Genomic DNA, 18756 nt, shown 5'->3' on the forward strand with positions numbered 1-18756 from the left:
GTGAGTTTCAGGTGCACAGTATTTTGAGTTGATATACGTATGTGCTACAGAATGATTACCACGGTAAGGTTAGTCAACATCTGCTTTACCTCACATAATTATGATTGTGTGTGTGGGTGTGTGTGGGTGTGTTAAGAACATTTAAGATCCACTCTCTTAGCAACTTTCAAGTATATAATACAGTATTATGAACTATAATCACTATGCTGTACATTACACCCCTAGAAGTTACTCATCTCATAACCAAGTCTGTACCCTTTGACCAACATCTCCCCATTTTCTGCAGCCCCTGCCCCTGGCAACCATCCATCTATGAGCTCTGCTTTTTTAGATTCACATAGAAGTGAGAATATATGATGTTTGTCTTTCTGTGTCTGACTTATTTCACTTAGCATAATGCCCTCCAGATCCATCCATGTTGTCACGAAAGGGAGGATTTCTTTCTTTTTTATGGCTAACATCCCATTGTATGTTTCACTTCTGGGTATATATTCAAAGGAAAAGAAATCACGATCTCAAAGAGGTCTCTGCACCCCCGAGCTCACTGAGGCACTAGTCACAATAGTCATGACATGGAAACAACCTGAGTGTCCAACAATAGATGAATAGATGAAGAAATCAAGACTTTTAAAACAAGTTCTGTGAGTGTACCTCTTTGTTCATGCTAAAGATGTTGCCACTTTCTCTTATTTTATTGTATTCATTTTTAATTTATTTATTTTGAGAGAGCAAGAGCTGAGGAGAGGCAGTGAGAGAGGGAAAGAGAGAATCCCAAGCAGGCTCCCCACTATTAGTGCAGAGCCCTACACTGGGCTCGATCTCACAGTTTGTGAGACCATGACCTGAGCCAAAATCAAGAGTGGGATGCTTAACTGACTGAGCCACCCAAGCACCCCACCATTTTCTCTTATTTTAAATAATATATTAACAAGCATCAGAAGATTGGCTACATTTCACACTTAGCTGAAGGACACACCCACATCCAAAAATTAACTTTAAGAGAATCTTTCTTAAAAATAACATTTGAACAAAATTATAATTAGATAGTAGATGTTATTGTACAGTGCAAGAAATTATAGCCAAAGTTAAAAGAAGAAGAAGAAATTTTCAAGGTAAGAAAAATTTAAGATTGGGGTGCCTGAGTGGCTCAGTCAGTTGAGTGTCCAACTCTTGATTTCAGCTCAGGTCAGGATCTCACAGTTTTGAGATGGAGCCCTTAGGCTCAGCCCAAGGAAGACTGCTTAAGATGCTCTCTCCCTCTCCCTCTGCCCCTCCCCCACTAGTGCACGTGTACAAGCTCTTGCACTCCAGCGCATGCACGCTCTGTCTCCCTCTCTCTCAAAAAAAGAAAGAAAGAAAGGAAGAAAGAAAGAAAGAAAGAAAGAAAGAAAGAAAGAAAGAAAAATTTTAAATGTCTAAACAGAACTGCATATATCTCATTTCCTGATTTTAAGAAACAGGAATAATTTTTTTAAAGCATTTTTATTTGTACTGAGTTTTAGCCTCAAGGACAAAGGGTTGTAGACAGATGCTAAAGGTGCTGATGGCCATTTGTGGTGGCTGCTTTGTGATCCCATGGTCCTCTGGACGAAAAGGAACTAGGAGAGAAAAGAGGAGCTGCTGTATACTTCCCCACCTAAATTAAATTCCTTCGTAAGCTAATAGGTTTGTGTAGCTCTTCTCTGAGAATTGCTGTGATATTGTGATTTATAATAAGAATTACATTATTTAGTCTGGCCCTGATTCTGGCTCAGAGCTTCTAAAACCCTTGGAATTTCCTAAGCAAGGAAAGTGCTCTTTTTTTATGTTAATGAAGTCACTTCTGGAATGCACCTAAGGTTAAGGGCAGGTTGCCAGGAGAACTAACCATGTAATTAGACTGTTGGAATTTTCAGTCCCACCTCACCCCCACCCCCTTCCTCCACCTCTAAATCTGGGGGAAGGGAGAGTGGCTGGAGGTTGAATCTACACCCAGTGACTAATGATCTAATCAGTCGTGGCTATGTAATGAAGCCTCCAGAAAAGCCCAAAAGGACTGGGTTTGGTAGAGCTTTTGGTTTGGTGAACATGTGGAAATCTAGGGAAGAGTGAAGAGGGCATGGAAGCTCTTCATCCCTTCCCCAAGTCTTGGTCTATTTATTTCTTCCATCTGGCTGTTTCTGAGTTATATCCTTTTATAATAAACTGGTAATCTAGCAAGGGAAACGTAGCAAATTAATGGAACCCAAGGAGGAGGTTATGAAACCTCTGATTTATAGACAGTTGGTCAGAAGTACAGGTACCCATCTTGGCTTGTGACTGATGTCTGAAATGGGGGGCGGGTACAGCAGTCTTATGAGACTGAACCCTTCACCTATGCTATCTCCAATAGGATCCAATGCTATCCGATGCTATCTCCAGGTAGATAGTGTCAGAATTGAGATGAATAGTAGAACATCCAGTAGTATCCCGAGAATTGTTGTTGGTGTGGGGACGCCCACCCCCATGTTGGAAATTCTCAGAACACACATAAGAATTGGCCCTCTAAGAACATTTGCTAAGTTGGAATTTCCTGACAACTGACCAGTGGCACAGCTGGGTAAGCAGTTCCCAGCTCCCACAGTAAGCAAAGGCTTCCGGGTAATGAGGTGCTCACCTTCAGCAGAGCCTGCAGCCACGGCGAATGGAGAAGATCGTACAAGAGACACACTCCATTCACATCTCGGCTATAGAACAGATTCAGCTCTTGTAGCACAAGCCTCAGGATCTGGGAGAGACCTGGAAAAGGGCGAGGGCAGAGATGGGGTGGTCGGTGTGGGTGAAGAAAGGCAGGTGTAAGTATGAAAGACAACTCAGACAGCCGGGATGTGCCCTAGTGACTATGGAGGAAGGAGATGATGCTGGATTTAAGGCCAAAGACTCAGGTTTCAAGCCCTGTTCTATCACTGTGTGAGCTTCAGAAAGTCACACGACTATCTGAAAACCAGTCCTTGGGGCAAAATGAGAATATGCTAGCTTTCCCACTGGGTGTTGCTAGCTTTCCCATAGGGTTGTTGGGAACATTAGATGAAATAATAGATCATAGTATATACAGATGTAGGGTTTTATGAGAGCAAAATTGCTTTCCCTTCCCTACTTTTATCAGCCTTTGGTTTTTTCCAAAATTATCTAGTTGTTCTCTGGATCTTCTTTCTCAAATTCATACATAGTCTTTGTCTTCACCCTTTTTGAGAGTTCTTATTGAAAATGTGATTGAAAAACTTGGTCCATAGGTTTTTAATACAAATCTCAGGATTCCACTGATTAAAGAAACTGAACAGATTTTAGTGAATGCTTGATTTTTTTACAAATAGAAACTATTTATTGTAGTGATATCTTGAATGTGAACAAGTTGTGAAGTTCTAAGTTTAAATAAAACACTGGGAGATTAGAGAAAAAAAGAGGTTCTAAACTCACTATGCCAATTACTTTCCATCCTGACTTGAAAATTGCTTACACTCATCACTAGTAGGTGTAGTAGGACACTCTAAAGTGTACAACAATGTCCTTATAAGGATCACAATAAATCTGGGGCACCCGGGTAGCTCAGTCGGTTCAGGTTCCAACTCTTGATTTTGGCTCGGGTCATGATCTCACAGTTCATGAGATGGAGCCCCAAGTTGGGCTCCATGCTGACAACAAGGAGTCTGCTTGGGATTCTCTCTCCCTCTCCTCTGCCCCTCCCCTGCTCGCACTCTCCCTCTCTCAAAAATAAATAAACATTAAAAAATAAAATAAAAAAGAATCACACAAAATCTATCAGAATCCCTTTCCCTAAATTTGATCTCATATTTAGAATGATATTATAAGGCTTTTCCAGTCTAGAAAGGAGTCCTGATACCACATACCATTCTCTGGATTGGTGGCCGTAGAGGGCTTCATGTCCTTCTTGTCTGGTGGATCTGTGCCTTTGTCTGTCTGTATCCCTCCTCCCTGCACAAGCTTTCAGAAGGAATTCGGAACTGGGAGCAGACCAATAGCTCGCAGCACACGGCTCACTCAGTCATGCTGGCCATGCAGCTCTCATGCACTGGAATATATTTTCAATAGCATTTATATTGAGCAAGTCAAGCACTGTGCTATACTCTGGGATCCATATCAAAGAAAACACTTGCCCTGTGGAGCTTACTCCCTAAATTAACCCCTATGAGAGAACACTACAATTTCATAAAACAGTCTTCCCACTCTTCTCTTTTTTTAGCAAGTGACAAACAAATCTTTGTTTCTTTCCCTTCTCTTTGCCAAGTTGATTTTACCATCCTTCAGAGCCAGAAGAGGCTTCCCTGGCTTGACTCCACTCAGGTGCCCTGTTCTCTCTCACTGCACCTGTAGTTCTTCATGGTACTGATCATAATGGCAAGAGTCATGGCTACTCCTGAGGCATAGTCTCAAAGGTTGTTTTCTACGTTGCTTTCAGAAGGTTTATTTTCAAGAAAGAGAAACACAATAGTGGCAAAACAGGGTAGAAATGTATATCTTGCTTATGTAAAAATATAGAGGCAGAGAAAATTCAGGACTGGTAGGGCAGCCTTGCTCCATGAAGTGCTCAGAGAACGGTCTCCTTCTAGCTCACTGCTCTGCCACCCTGGGGTGTAGTATGGTTTTCATTTTCCTGTTCCAAAATGGTGGCTGGAGCTCCAAACATCACTTCTACATTTCAGCCAGCAAAATGGGGATTAAGAAAATAAGGGCAAAGGGGTCATGCTCACAACTTCAGAGAAGTTGCCTTATATGATGAAAAATCACCTGGTATAATTTTCAAACACCTCACTGGACTTTGATGTTGCTCAAAACAACAACAACAATGACAACAACAACAACAACAACAACAAAAACTGTATAATTATCAGAGCCTAGAACCCAAGTTTTCTTTACCTATAAACACAAAGTATTTTTGCATAATATACATTGAATTTTCTGAAATGGTATTACTGTAATTGAGAAATGAATTTGCTTTGCTTGGACTTTATCAAGTTGCTCACTATTTCAGAAAATCATGTAAATAGTGCTAAGGCTGCTCATACCATTTCGGGTATCACAGTGACACACCACACTATCTGCCTTTATCTGTGTCTGCATTCAAAGCTGCTGCATCCTGGTGGATTTTTTTTATAGGTGCAAACATGTTATTTCATTATATATAGTGATATATATGGTGTAGTGATATTCCAGATTTGTATATTGAAATATACAATGTCTTATTGACTACATTTATTTAATGTCTCCTTTTTATTATTCTTAGGACATGATATAGATGGATTTTCTTTTTTTGGGGTTGTGTGTAAGTAAGCGTCTTATTTTGGGTTTCCCCAGAATCAGACACAGACAAAGATTCTAGTGGGATGATTTGTTTGGAAAGTGATCCCAGGAAACACCAGTAGTAGAGTGGGATATTAAGACAAGGTAAGGGGAACGCTGTCAACAATAGCCAAAGTATGGAAAGAGCCCAAATGTCCATTGACGTATGAATGGATAAAGAAGATGTGGCATATACAGATGTGGCATTGTGGTACAATGGAGTACTACTCAGCAATCAGAAAGAATGAAACTTTGCCATTTGCCAACTATGTGGATGGAACTAGAGGGTATTATGCTAAGGGAGATTAGAGAAAGACAAATATATGACTTCACTCATATGAGGAATTTAAGATACAAAACAGATGAACATAAGGGAAGGGAAGCAAAAACAACATAAAAACAAGGGGTACAAAACATAAGAGCCTCTTAAATACAAAGAACAAACTGGGGGTTGCTGGAGGGGTTGTGGGTGGGGGAATGGGCTAAATGGGTACGGGGCATAAAGGAAGACACTTGTTGGGATGAGCACTGGGTGTTATACATAGGGGGATGAATCACTAGAATCTACTCCTGAAATCATTATTGCACTATATGCTAACTCGGATGTAAATTTAAAAAATTAATTAAAAAAAATAAAATGTGAACGATGACATTTAAAAAAAAAAAAAAAAGGCAAAGCAAAGGGAAAAAGTCAGTGAAAGGTGTACCAACCAAGGAAATCCTTGGGAAAATATGGGACAAGACAGTGGGGATATTTATACACCAACGCTGCCAGTGATTGGTTGGGAGCTTTTCCTAGAGAACATTAGTTCTTCCAGCCTGCTACATGCATACTTTCAGATAGTGGGTACAGGTGCTGGCAGTTTGAAGTTGGCCTGGAGCAGGGGGTTGGGGAGGGCGCCTGGGTGGCTCAGTCCGTTAAGCAGTTAAGCGTCAGACTCTTGATTTTGGCTCAGGTTGTGATCCCATGGCTGGTGAGTAGGAGTCCCGTGTTGGGCTCTGCACTGACAGTGCATAGCCTCCTGGGGATTCTCTCTCCCTCTGCCCCTCCTCCACTCATGCATGTGCTCTCACTCTCTCTCTCTCTCTCAAAATAAATAAACAAAAACAAAAACAAAAACAAAACTCTCTCTCCCTCTGCTCCTCTCCCCAGCTGGCGCTTACTAAAAAAAATAAATTAAAAAATTAAAATGATGTTGGCGTGGAGTGCACCAAAATTGTAAGGACCAAGGGCATGTGGGTAGGGCACCAACAGTATTTACTAAAGTAGGAGAATAAAGGGTAAATCAGGATTCTTTTAAAGGAGGATTTCAGGGGCGCCTGGGTGGCTCAGTCGGTTAAGCGTCTGACTTCAGCCAGGTCACGATCTCGCACTCCGTGAGTTCGAGCCCCGCATCGGGCTCTGGGCTGATGGCTCAGAGCCTGGAGCCTGCTTCCGATTCTGTGTCTCCCTCTCTCTCTGCCCCTCCCCCGTTCATGCTCTATCTCTCTCTGTCTCAAAAATAAATAAATGTTAAAAAAAATAATAAAAAAAAATAAAGAAGGATTTCAAATTAGTTGTTAGAGACTGGGATATTGCATCTGATGTGGTTGAGAACTTCTGTCCAGAGTTAAGACATTGTGGGGTTGAACCAGGGAGGCCATCTAGAAAAAGATCATCATTAGGTTGTCTCTAAATTCCAAGACAGTGAGGGGCGCCTGGGTGGCGCAGTCGGTTAGGCGTCCGACTTCAGCCAGGTCACGATCTCGCGTTCTGTGAGTTCGAGCCCCGCGTCGGGCTCTGGGCTGATGGCTCAGAGCCTGGAGCCTGTTTCCGATTCTGTGTCTCCCTCTCTCTCTGCCCCTCCCCCGTTCATGCTCTGTCTCTCTCTGTCCCAAAAATAAATAAACGTTGAAAAAAAAAAAAATTCCAAGATAGTGAGAACAGCAACACGGAAAGCTGTTATGAGATTTTAGACAACTTTCCCATGCACATTCTTTCCCAGTCACACTAAAGTATTCTAGTTTGCTAGATTCTAAGAAAACCTGAGATCAACATGTTTCGCCACGCCCACCACCACCCACCCTGCCCAGCCCCAAATGAGTTAGGTTAAACCCTGTCCTTTCCCTGTATTCTAGTTTTTGAGCCTCTATTGAATCACTTAGTTCAACATGTGCATGTATGACTCACCTTCCTCCCAAGATGGGAGCACGTTTAGGGTAGGGAACTGAAAAGAAAGATGGAGCATCTTCCAGAGAAAAATCAGAGCAAACAGATGGGTCTGGCACCAAGCCATCATATTCAGGCAACTGCTGAAAACGCTACCCGAAGGGTGCCTCACAAATTACATATCCTTAGAGAGGCAGCGCAGATTAACAATCCAACTGCTATTCATGTAGGGTGGACCACATTTCTTCCATATTTGATGCCCAAAAGACAGTGTGCCAAACTAGACCTATCTATGCAGCAGCTGGGGGCGCTAGACAGTGCAGTCCTGAGATGAACTTACTGTGAAGGAGATTTACAAATAAACTGGTTTCTGTAGTCGTTTGATTAAGAAAGCTTCCAATAAATCTAACTCCAGTGTTGCACAGATAACTAATTGATATATTCTAAAAAGCTCATGTTGACTAAAATCTCCTCACTCATGGAGGTATAAACAGTAATTTTCACCTCCACAGCTTGGGTGAATTCTAAAAACGTTGCTTGCCTGGTCGTTGCTAGGTTCCCAAGACAAATTTGCTATGGACGAATTGTGTTCCCCCAAATTCAGCTGTTGAAGCCCTAACTCCACTGTGATGGTATTTGGAGATGGGACCTTTGGTAGATGATTAGGTTTAGACGAGCCCCCATGAGGGCATTAATGCCCTTGTACAAAGAGACACCAGGGAGCTTGCTCTCCAGTCAGTCTCTCTGCCAGGTGTGGACACAGCGAGAAGGAGGCTCTCTTCAAGCCAGGAAGAGGGGTCTCACCAGAACCTGCCCATGATCGCACCCGGATCTCAGATTTCCAGCCTCCAGAACTGTGGGAAAATAAATCTCTGTTGTTTAAACCACCCAGTCCCTGGTATTAGCCCAAGGTAAGACAAAAATTCATAGAAAAAAAACTCAGAAAATGGTTTTCCCTCTCTCTTTATGGCTACAAAAACTGTTGTGACACTTCAGTTCACAATCTGCTTTGCAATTCTCTTACGCATTAACCTGTTCAGTGTCCAGCTCCTGTGTGGGTCATGTCTGCAGAGGGCCTGGAGAGTGGACCTCGTGCTTTCTGGTTCACTGCTAAAGCCTCAGCACCTGTAACAACACCTGGGCTGTTATTTCCAGTTGTTGAGAAGCAGAAAAATAGGAGGCCAAAATACGGAAGTACAAGGCTGATACCTTCCCAAGCAGTTCAAGAACAGCTGGGACGTTAGTCCTGAGGTGGGAGCTGCTGGACTCCAAAGGCCTCCCCTTCCTCTCTTCCTCAGCTTGGCTATATTGACTTCAACCTCTTCCCCTATCAAACTTTGAAATTGGGGGCCGAGACCTTGGGAGATCATCCAAAGTTAACTTTCATTTTTCAGATGAGGAATCTGACATTCAGAGGGGGTATTCAGTAGAGCTCACAAGTAGTAAAATCAAAAGGTTTCCTCTTTTGTTTCCAGGACTAGCCCTGAAAAATGCTAGTAACTGGCAAAAGACTACATAATGCTTCTCCCTCGCTTTTTCGTGACTTCTGGACCAACTTTGTAGTTAGAACTTACTTATTTCTGCTGTCGTGAGAACGAGAATTCTTGATTGAGGCTGCAAGTAAATAGCCAACCATATGCAATTCTAGACTAAATAAGTAACAGAGGAAGGAGCACCAGTTCTTATTAACTGAGAAGCTGCATTAGTGTTATTGACTCATAAGGAATTTGCCTCAAATATTACTTTAAAAATCAGTATTTCCATGAACCTGAAAAAATGTAGTGATTACTATTAAATGCCATTCCCTCTACCCCATTAAGCTCATTTTTCAAAATAATGCTTCCTAGTAGACCAAACCTGAGAAAGCACTTGAAAACTTAGTAAGTAATGGCCCGTACAAAAATGGCCCAGCTTCCCCAGGGTCAAAATGCTGTTGGCTAGCGCTAGGACAAATGCTCAATTTTACTCAGTCTACATGACAACTCACTATTCCATACTTAAGACATGGTTTCCCAAAGCAAAATCTGCTCTTTCAAAATCACAGAAGTCACCATATGATTTGGGTTACAATGAAACCAAACTGTTTGAATTACATTACCCAGAATTTTCTTCTTAGTTATTAAAAATTAACAGAAGCACAGACATTTATAGATCTCTTCTGGTAACCGAGAATCATTTGGCAGAGTCTCTCACCTGTAAGACTGCAAACATCCAACGTTGCTCCTCTCCAGAGAAACGCTTTGGTAGAAAATACACTCGTGGGCTATTAGCTGCCAAAGTCACCTCACTGTTCTAGAGAAAATCTCTGCACATCCTCTTTGATTTAATCCACAGAAGCCTAACCCAGCCTAACCACTAAATTACTCCTAAGCTTCCCTGTCACAAATCTTTAAGCATTCCTTGTACTGAGAGGTGTAACATACCATTTTCAACATTCGCATTGATACCCTCTCTCAAAATGCCAGCACAGTTAACACCAAAAAAGTTTATTTTTGTTGACTATAGCACGATAACAGACACCCCACAACAGCATCTTATTTTTGTAAGTAGGCTTCACGCCCAGCATGGATTTCAATGCAGGGACTGAAGTCACCAACCCGAGATCAAGACCTGGGCTGACACTTTACTGAGCCACCCAGGTGCCCCCAGACAATAGCATTTTTAATGAAAGAAAAAAAAAAAAAAAAAAAACTGTGGAGATACCAAAGAGTAAGCTGATCTTTAACCTGATTTCTCATGTTATGGTTAGAAAATGATGGAAGACTGTTTAGCCAATAATAATGAGGCCTATAAAAAAGTAGTTCCTTCTGGAAGTTTCCCTACCAACTGACTGTCCTGAACTTAATAGTTATCCATTCTCTATCTCAGACTGGAGTTACTTCTTTATTTGAAAATTTTATATTGCAGCAAGGGGTTGGTGGGAAGCAGATATCCCAGAAAAAACCGAAAGAAAGTGTACTGCTGACATCAGAGGATAAAGACCAAATGGCCATTGTCAGAGGTTTTTCAGTCCCTTTATTTGAAATTAAATGGGTAGCTTCCCTTTGCTTTCCACTGTTGATGGAAATACAAGTGGAGAATGTGATACATCTGTGACTGTTTTGAGCATACCATATTTTATCCTACACACCTAAGTTTTCACTTTCACTTTTTACTTTATGATGTTTTAATGCATAACCAAGCTATGATATTCCATCTCTGGCAGCAGCAGTAGGAAAGAGCCATGGAATTAAAGTTAGGGAAGTTCTAGAGTCCCAGCTCTAGCAGTGAGTGAATCCCAGCCACTCCTCGTCTGCAAAATCAGCGGGGCTAATGCCTGCCTCACAGGGCTGCTGTGAGCATTCATCACGCATGTGAAAGATCTGTAAATTGCTGCACAAGTGCTAGTATTTCTATTTAGAAATGGTGGCCTGGAGATTTAGAATTGAAAATTTATGGTTTTAAATATGCTATCTAAAAGGTATACAGTATGAAGTAACTGGCCAGTGTCACTCAAAACTCCAATAAAAGGATGATTTAAAACATGTTTTTCTTAGAATTGAGCCAGTCTACCAAAATTTTGAGAATTTCTCAGTGGGTCTCAAGTCTTCGTTCATTTCTACAACTATCCTTGTCTCTCTCTCTCTTAAGGGGTCAAGGCCTTCAGCAGATTTGCCTTTAAGAACCAAATGTGGAATCTGTGTGTTTATTCCAAAATCAAAACAATCCCTAATGGAAATGCAAAGTGCTTAACATAATCAAGTGTTGGTCCTTTTCCAATAATGGGTAGCCACCTTCTGAGACAGAGCAGCGGTGACATGGACAGGCTTCTTGAGAAGACATTACAACTGGGAGGTGGGCTAACTAATGCCTAATGTTTCCAACCAGAATTTTAAACATCTTCTCTTCCCTTACCCGAATCTGTTTAGGAGAAAAAAAACAAAAAAAAAAAATAACCAGTGAGAATCAAAATATGCCTTTTATTCAAAGAAATAATAGATTTAAGACCCCCGCGCTTGGGATATTAGGATCAGAAAGTCAATTTGTGGTCAGCAAAAGTGGTTATCATAATTATAAATTTACGTTCATTTTAAAGAGAGAGATCTCTAAAACCCCAGAAGGACCTCTGTAGCCAATACAGAGTCATGAATTACAACTTGGGTAAAAAACAAACAAAAACTAAGGCTGGGTTTAAGTTTTTAGGCTGCCCTGGGATGCCTGGGTGGCTCAGTTGCTTGAGCATTTGACTTCATTCAGCTCAGGTCATGATCTCATCGTGAGTTTGAGCCCCAGATTGGGCTCTCTGCTGTCAGCACAGAGCCTGTTTCGGATCCTCTGTCCCCCTCTCTTTTTGGCCCTCCCCTGCTGGTGCGCTCTCTCTCTCTCTCTCTCTCTCTCTCTCAAAATAAATAAACTAAAAAAAAAAAATTTTCTTTAGGATGCCCTGTGTTATTTCTTTTGCAATCATAAAACAACCTCATAGAGATGAATGTCTTTTATTATGAAAATTGCTGTTACATTACAGCCAACATTCCAAAACAGTATTTTAATAAACACGTCTTGATTATAAAGTAGAGCAGAAACCATGATCCTTTTTCAAAACTGATTAACATCTGCTGATGTTAACATAAATCTGGAGGACACTCTGTATGCTCACCATGGTGTGTAGGAGATGAGATGAGGAAGAGCACCTATGTTATTCAAAACAACTACTAGTGTTACTAGTACAGTGTAAACCAACCATTTACAATAGGACATTAAAAAAAAAAAAAGGTAAAAAGCAAAACACTAAAATGTTGAGGTGTTACAATACTTTTGAGATGGGAAAAGCCAAAGCTTGTTTCCTTTTTTCTTCCCCTCTGTGAGTTCAGTGCGAGGTAGAGGGAAGAATGCTAGATCAAGGATGGATGCTATTTCCCAGAATTTAGTCCTGCTCCAACACAGCCCACATGCAAAAGCTCTTCAGGCTCTCATTCACAGGCCTCGGAATACAGCATTTGCACATGGACAAATGAGGTTCCATAGCAGCTCAGAGTCAGTGTTTGAATTCCAGTGTATTCACTCTGTAGCACTGTAAGGAATCCAAGAACAAATTTCCTATGTTCTTCCTAATCAGGAGGCAGAAGACTCCTATTTAGATGTGTTCCATGTTTGGGGTCAGGGTGCGATAGTCACTGCATAGAACCTCTCCCATCATGAACACTACCTAGTGGAAAAGCTTAGAAAAAGTTAAAACTGCAGTTTTAGAAGGTCCTCTTCCCCCTCCTTCAGCAAAGAAGCATGATGCACACGTGACTGCAAGGAATTCCGGAAGGCATAGTGTGGCTACAATAGTTTCAAGTACCATCTGCTCCTCGCAAAAGGGCCTGGGGTAACTGCAGGCCAACCCGAAACTCAAAAATATTTATTAACTTCTTTAATGTAAGAAGCTATACTGAGAACTTCTCTTACGACTTCATGTAGCTGGCATAGTCTTTACTGTAGGAAGGGATATCCTCTTTTTCCAAACAGTAAATGTGTGATATTTTGGGAATTTAACATAGGCGAGGGACTGGTTTAATTGAATCCTATGTCCTTTTCATTCCTCCCTTTAAACCATACAGTCTTTTTTCTGGACTCAGAGCTATCACCATTAGTAAGGCTCAGAGATAACAACCAAAATAATACAACGTCCTAATTTCAACACCATTCTTTTTTGCCACTACAGGAAGACGCCAGATGGTGCTAAACACCCTACAGATAATCCAGTTGTCAGGCTGTTCTGCATCCTAGTTAAGCTTCTCACGCTGGATCTGGTAGTAACACGCCTGAAAAAAAGTTCAAAACAATTTAAAATTTACTTGGAAAGAAATTACACAAACATAGCAATGCACAGGAGACTAAAGAAAGGAAATCTTTGTGTAATACTGATAGCTCCAACCAAATCAGTTGGTTGCTTTCTTTTTCCCTGTTTTCTAGTCCCCATATCCAATGTCTATTTTGCCTAGCTGTAATTAGTGGAGATAAAATTTTGCACACTTTCTAATTCTCAAAACAAACTTTTTACAAGCTGTTTAATATTCTTCAATGAGTAGAAATACCTTAATTGGCTAAGCCACTACTGATCAGACATTTAGAATATGCTGATCATTATAAGGTACACAAACAACTGTAATCAGAATCATCTAGTAAGTTTAAGAAACTGCAAATTAAGGTTAAGTATCATTCCAGACCCAGTGAGTCACAATTTTCAGCAACAACTTTTTAAGAAGCATTCCCAGGTGATTCTGAAAGTATCCAGGTTGGGAGTTACTCACACAACAAAGAACACCTCAGCCAAAGCAAACACAATGTTGTCCATTCTTTAATTCCTCAGAATAAATCCCCAGGAGTGCGTTTACTCAAACTCAGAGAACATTTTTGATGTGGCTGATATCAATGTTAGTAACAAAAGTTTTCCAAAGGTGATTATTATTTAATCCATTATCAGCAATATGGGAATAATTCTGATTTCGCTATACCCCTACTAGCACTGGGTATAATTTTAAAACATCTTTGCTAATTTAGTAGGCACAAAATGGCACCTTGTTTAAATCTACAGTACTCTGATTCTCAGTGAGGTCGAGGATATTCCTACATATAAATATACTAGTTGTTTGTCCCTTGGTGATATATGAGAAATGCTCTTCATAGAACATGAATACTAATAATGTAAATCATTGGTGGCCACTATTTTCCCCAATTCCACCCCCCTTTTCAATTTAATAGAAATGTTAATGGTATTTCAGTTGAAAAGTTCAATTAACCCAAGCTAGAAACCTGACATTAAGTTCTAATTTCTTTTTCTCATTTTAATTTGCCTGTCTTTCCTTCTCTCTTCCTTTTGCTTAAAAATCAAAAAGCATCTATAGTTTGCAATGCAGGTGATTCTGGCCTGATTCTACCCTCCCTCCAAAACAGGTAATAAGCTATCCCAGTACTTTAAGCATTTATTAAATAATTCCTTTCTTTTCTATTTTTGTACTGATGTTTCCATTTTTACATGTGAAATTTTTATTATAACACTGCCTTTACAACAGCTATCCCTTCTATTAGAGGTAATGTCCATTCTTGTAACAGGAACATACTATCTTAATTATTGTATTTTTATGAAAGTTTACTAACTGGCAGAGTGGGTCTAATCCTTTTTTTCAGAAGTGTTTATGCCATTTTCAATTTGTTGTTCTTCCAATATACACACAGAATTATTCTACCAAATTCCAAGAAAAATCAAGGTAGGGAACTAAAATAACTTCCAACAAACCCTAGACTACCCTTACTAGAGAATCTCATTTGTAACACACTGGTTACAGTAAATACATGGAGAAAAAAGAAGATACAATTCATATTCATTACATACATATTGCCTTCTGTGTTTTACCTCATTTCCATTAAATAACTAGTGCCAGATACTTTTGGACACTAAGAATCCTTTCTGTTTCTTTTCTAGAGTTACATTTATAAAGATGGTCTACCTTTATAAGCACTTGAAATGATTTGAATGGTCAATTTATAGGGAAGATTGGGTAATGTGCTTTAGTATTTTGAAGAAGAACTGATTCTACTTTTAATGTATTATATTTTAAAATATTAACAATATGTACTCTAAAGGCATTTAATGATTGCATTAAACCTCTGTATAAAGAAGACAATGATTAATGATAGATACATAATATGGCAAATTAAGGACAGATTTTAAGATTAAAAAAATTAAATATCACCTATACTTACCTTCAAGGTGGTGAACATTATACCCTGTTCCCCATGCTGAAGATACGGGTCCATCAGATCCTCAATGAGGTGTACCTCGGAGCCTAAATTCCTAATCCTGCCCAATAAGATAAAGATACTGAGTTACTCCTATTTATATGTATATCTTCCTTCTGAATCTATGTGAGGGAAAATAAAGAACAGCTCACCATACTGAAATGGGTAAACAGAATTTTTTTTTTCCTAGTAGGGGAGCATATTACTGTCATCAATTCAGAAAAAGCACTTGTTAAAATGAGTCACTGTAATAAAGTCAGAAAAGGTTGGTCACCTGGCCCGTAGCACCACATATAAGAAAACAGGAAACAAGTCATCCATGGACCATAAAAAGTCTTCCTGAAGTGATGCCAGGACACTCTGAGAGATCTCTTCAAAAGTCTGCTGGATGACCTTAAGTTTGTCTGACGGGGTAAATGTCGTGCTGTTGTTATTTAAAAAAAAAAAAAAAAAAAAAAATCCTATGAACTGCTTAATATTAAATATTGTTTGACAATATACCCCCTGGGGTGCCTTAAATTGGACACTTCAGGCATAATGAGTTGCTGGAAGGGATGACCACTGTAATCCCACAGTTTTTTGAGAAAAGAAGCCTCCAACGATCTATGGTTCTTATGGAAGAATTCACTAAGTCATAGATTATCTCCTTTTACCCAGGATCTTATTTTTCTAATATATGCTCTTCTCTGAGTAATTAAGTTTGGTTAATTTCCATTTGGCTAAAGATGTGATTATGTAGATACATTTCTGGGTAGGCTCTCCACCTTTTTTGAAAATACAAGGGACTTGTAGAGTAAAAGTAAGCCAAATGTCTCAAAACAGCCTTTTCTGATCTCCAGGCTGAGTGTGACACCATCTAGGACTGAAAGGAGCACTTAGAGCTTAGGTTAGGATAAGATCTCATTAACATTTTAATAGACTAACTACTACTTTGATTTATGTGATTTTCAGCAAACGAGAGATTACCTAATCTGCTGTAGACATTCTACAGCTGAGGCAAAACAAGCATCTTTTGTGGTTGGCAAAACCTGCAAAAAGAGAATTTATGAAAATCAAAGAGGAAAGCTGTCTTCTGCAGTAACAGTAAAAAATAATGGCACAGCACAATTCTTCAGTGAATAACTCATGCTTGGGTACTATTCTACCAAAGTAAAATGGAATTTTTTTGCTATCTTGAACACCCCACATCAAAGAAAAACATATTTGCTGAGGACACTGAAATCTACTATACCTTTTTACTCTCTCCAAGGATTGACAAGGTCATTGGCCAAAATTTCCTACAATAGAATCCACACTGTTAATACAAGTTATTACTTAGGGCAGATTAATCCCCGTAAAAACAGTTGATGGCTACATTGCCTTCCCTGTCCCCATTTAAAATAACTATTCCACAGATAAAGTGTTCTGGTTTTTTAAAAAATGTTTACTTTATTTGAGAGAGTGAGCAAGTGAGCACGGGTGGGGCAGAGAGAGAGGGAAGGAGGGGGGGAGAGGGGGAGAGAGACAGACAGACAGACGACAGACACAGAGAGACAGAGAGAATCCCAAGCAGGTTCCGTGCTGCCAGCACAGAGCCCGACACAGGGCTCAATCCCATGGAACTTCAAGATCATGACCTGAGCCAAAATCAAGAGTTGGACGTTTAACCAACTAAGCCACCCAGGCGCCCCCAGAGATAGTTTTAATAAACATTCCACAAGTAATTTAAGAGCTTCTATCTTGTCCCTAAGAGATCTGTCAATGAATACTACAATAACCCTATACATTACAGATATTACCACGTATTGGCCAAAATCTTTCCTTCACTCAGTTTTATCTCATTTTTAATGTGAAATTATTCCACTGAAAAAATTTACTTTCTGATTAAGGCTTGTTCACCTTTTTTTAGAACACAAATATATAATTAATGGTGCTGGGTGATCAGCTTTATCGTCGTACTAGAAGAAAGGATAATGTGTTCTCCCGGAATAACAAGAAACAATGCTCTACAACAAAGCACTTCTAAAACTTTTAAATTACAAATTGTACACGGGGAGGAAAGAAAAAGAAGGGAAGGAAGAACATCAAAGACTAAATACAATTAATTTTTTCTGAAACTATAAACATGTATTTTGTTTTAAAGAACAGCAAAATATCAGATGGGATAGCTAAAATTTACATATATATATACACACACACACAAACATTTCATACACACACACAAATAAAACACATCAGAAGAATAATCAAGATTTATACCCCACTTCAAAAATTCTCAAAAATAAAGATTAAATGTCACTATTTTGCTGAATAATAGATATGCAAGTAAGTGAATCAACTGCAAATCATAGATCCAATTAATAATGCTGTTTGCATTTAAAAAAAATTTTTTAATGCTTTTTGAGACAGAGACAGAGCATCAGTAGGGGAGGGGCAGAGAGAGAGGGAGACACAGAATCCAAAGCAGTTTCCAGGCTCTGAGCTCTCAGCACAGAAACTGACGTGGGGCTTGAACCCACAAACCGTAAGATCATGACCTGAGCTGAAGTCGGACGCTTAACTGACTGAGCCACCCAGGTGTCCCTCACTGTTTGCATTTTAAATTAAACCATTTGATTTTACTCGTAACTACTGTACTTACCTCTGCACCCCAAGGAAGCCCAGAAGAGCAATATCTGGCTGTTTATTTAGTCGTAGTACACATTCCCAGTAAATGTCTTCCTCACGATCATTATCCAGGGCATAGAGCATAAACAGTGGTGGGTAGAGCCGAGGTAGTAGTACAGGAAGCAGTAACCCAGAACTTGTTACCACATAACTACAAAATATTGGAGAAGGAGAAGCATTCATATCAAAATTGAATACAGAATCAAAGAGTTTCAGTTTCAAGCTGAAAGGAAGATGGGACATTTTGAATAAAGAAACAGTTCTAACATTATTCTGCGTTTTTATCTGGAGGTAACATGAAGAACTTACCTATGGCCCCAGAGTTTTATATCTTGGACCAACTGTGAATTCTTTTCATTACCTCAAAATCTAACTAAACCCAGTTGGTTTCCGTTTTGAAAATGATTCTCTGTGGTTATTCTAGATGAGCATGATGTTACTTTGCTCAGCAGGCTCGGAGCCCAGTAACTCATGTGTGCACTTCCTTGGGGTTTGACTAATACAACTTAAGACCTGAAAGGGACCTCAGAGATTACCTAGTCCAGTCACATTATTTTAAAAATAAGGAAACTGAGATCTAGAGAAAACTCTTCCTTGGGATTCTTTGGATAGGATCACCCACCCTCTTTCTTCACTATCTCTACCCAACTCCATTTACCCAGGCTCTGGAGATTCGGATCTGGAATCTGATTTCCCAGTGCAAAAGGATTTCCTTTCGGTTGGCAGAGGAGCAGAGAGAGGAATTGTGCTGCCCTCTTCAGGAAGCTCAGGAAATAAGAATCTAAGGAATAACAAAACACAATTAGACAATTATACCTCTAGAATGTCTAAAAAGAGTAAAAACGCATTTCTATTATTTCATCTATTTAAAGACCTATGAA

At 39.8% G+C, this 18756-nt stretch overlaps 2 protein-coding genes across 7 annotated transcripts in view; both read right to left on the bottom strand.

The window, feature by feature from the left end:
- The window catches only part of MPP4 (MAGUK p55 scaffold protein 4), a 44143-nt gene extending 33539 nt beyond the window's left edge, over positions 1 to 10604 (bottom strand). The window contains exons 1-3 of one of the 2 annotated variants that reach the window (XM_086719286.1): positions 9659 to 10604; positions 3867 to 4048; positions 2636 to 2757 (exon numbers count right to left, since the gene is read on the bottom strand). In XM_086719286.1, the coding sequence (XP_086575412.1) occupies positions 2636 to 2757; positions 3867 to 3900 (156 nt within the window). In that variant the 5' untranslated portion in view covers positions 3901 to 4048; positions 9659 to 10604. The remainder of the gene's footprint in view (positions 1 to 2635; positions 2758 to 3866; positions 4049 to 9658) is intronic. The other variant, XM_086719285.1, reaches the window with a different exon arrangement.
- A 1320-nt stretch (positions 10605 to 11924) lies between these two features.
- Positions 11925 to 18756, bottom strand: part of ALS2 (alsin Rho guanine nucleotide exchange factor ALS2) — a 72345-nt gene continuing 65513 nt past the window's right edge. For all 5 annotated transcript variants that reach the window (XM_086719282.1, XM_086719281.1, XM_086719284.1 and 2 more), the window contains 7 exons: positions 18534 to 18656; positions 17850 to 18026; positions 16461 to 16506; positions 16196 to 16257; positions 15504 to 15653; positions 15194 to 15290; positions 11925 to 13251 (listed from right to left, as the gene is read on the bottom strand). In XM_086719282.1, the coding sequence (XP_086575408.1) occupies positions 13213 to 13251; positions 15194 to 15290; positions 15504 to 15653; positions 16196 to 16257; positions 16461 to 16506; positions 17850 to 18026; positions 18534 to 18656 (694 nt within the window). In that variant the 3' untranslated portion in view covers positions 11925 to 13212. The remainder of the gene's footprint in view (positions 13252 to 15193; positions 15291 to 15503; positions 15654 to 16195; positions 16258 to 16460; positions 16507 to 17849; positions 18027 to 18533; positions 18657 to 18756) is intronic.

Source organism: Puma concolor, chromosome C1 (assembly GCF_028749965.1).
Source record: "Puma concolor isolate L17-30 chromosome C1, mPumCon1.1.hap2, whole genome shotgun sequence".
In the NCBI taxonomy this organism is placed as follows: Eukaryota; Metazoa; Chordata; class Mammalia; order Carnivora; family Felidae; genus Puma; species Puma concolor.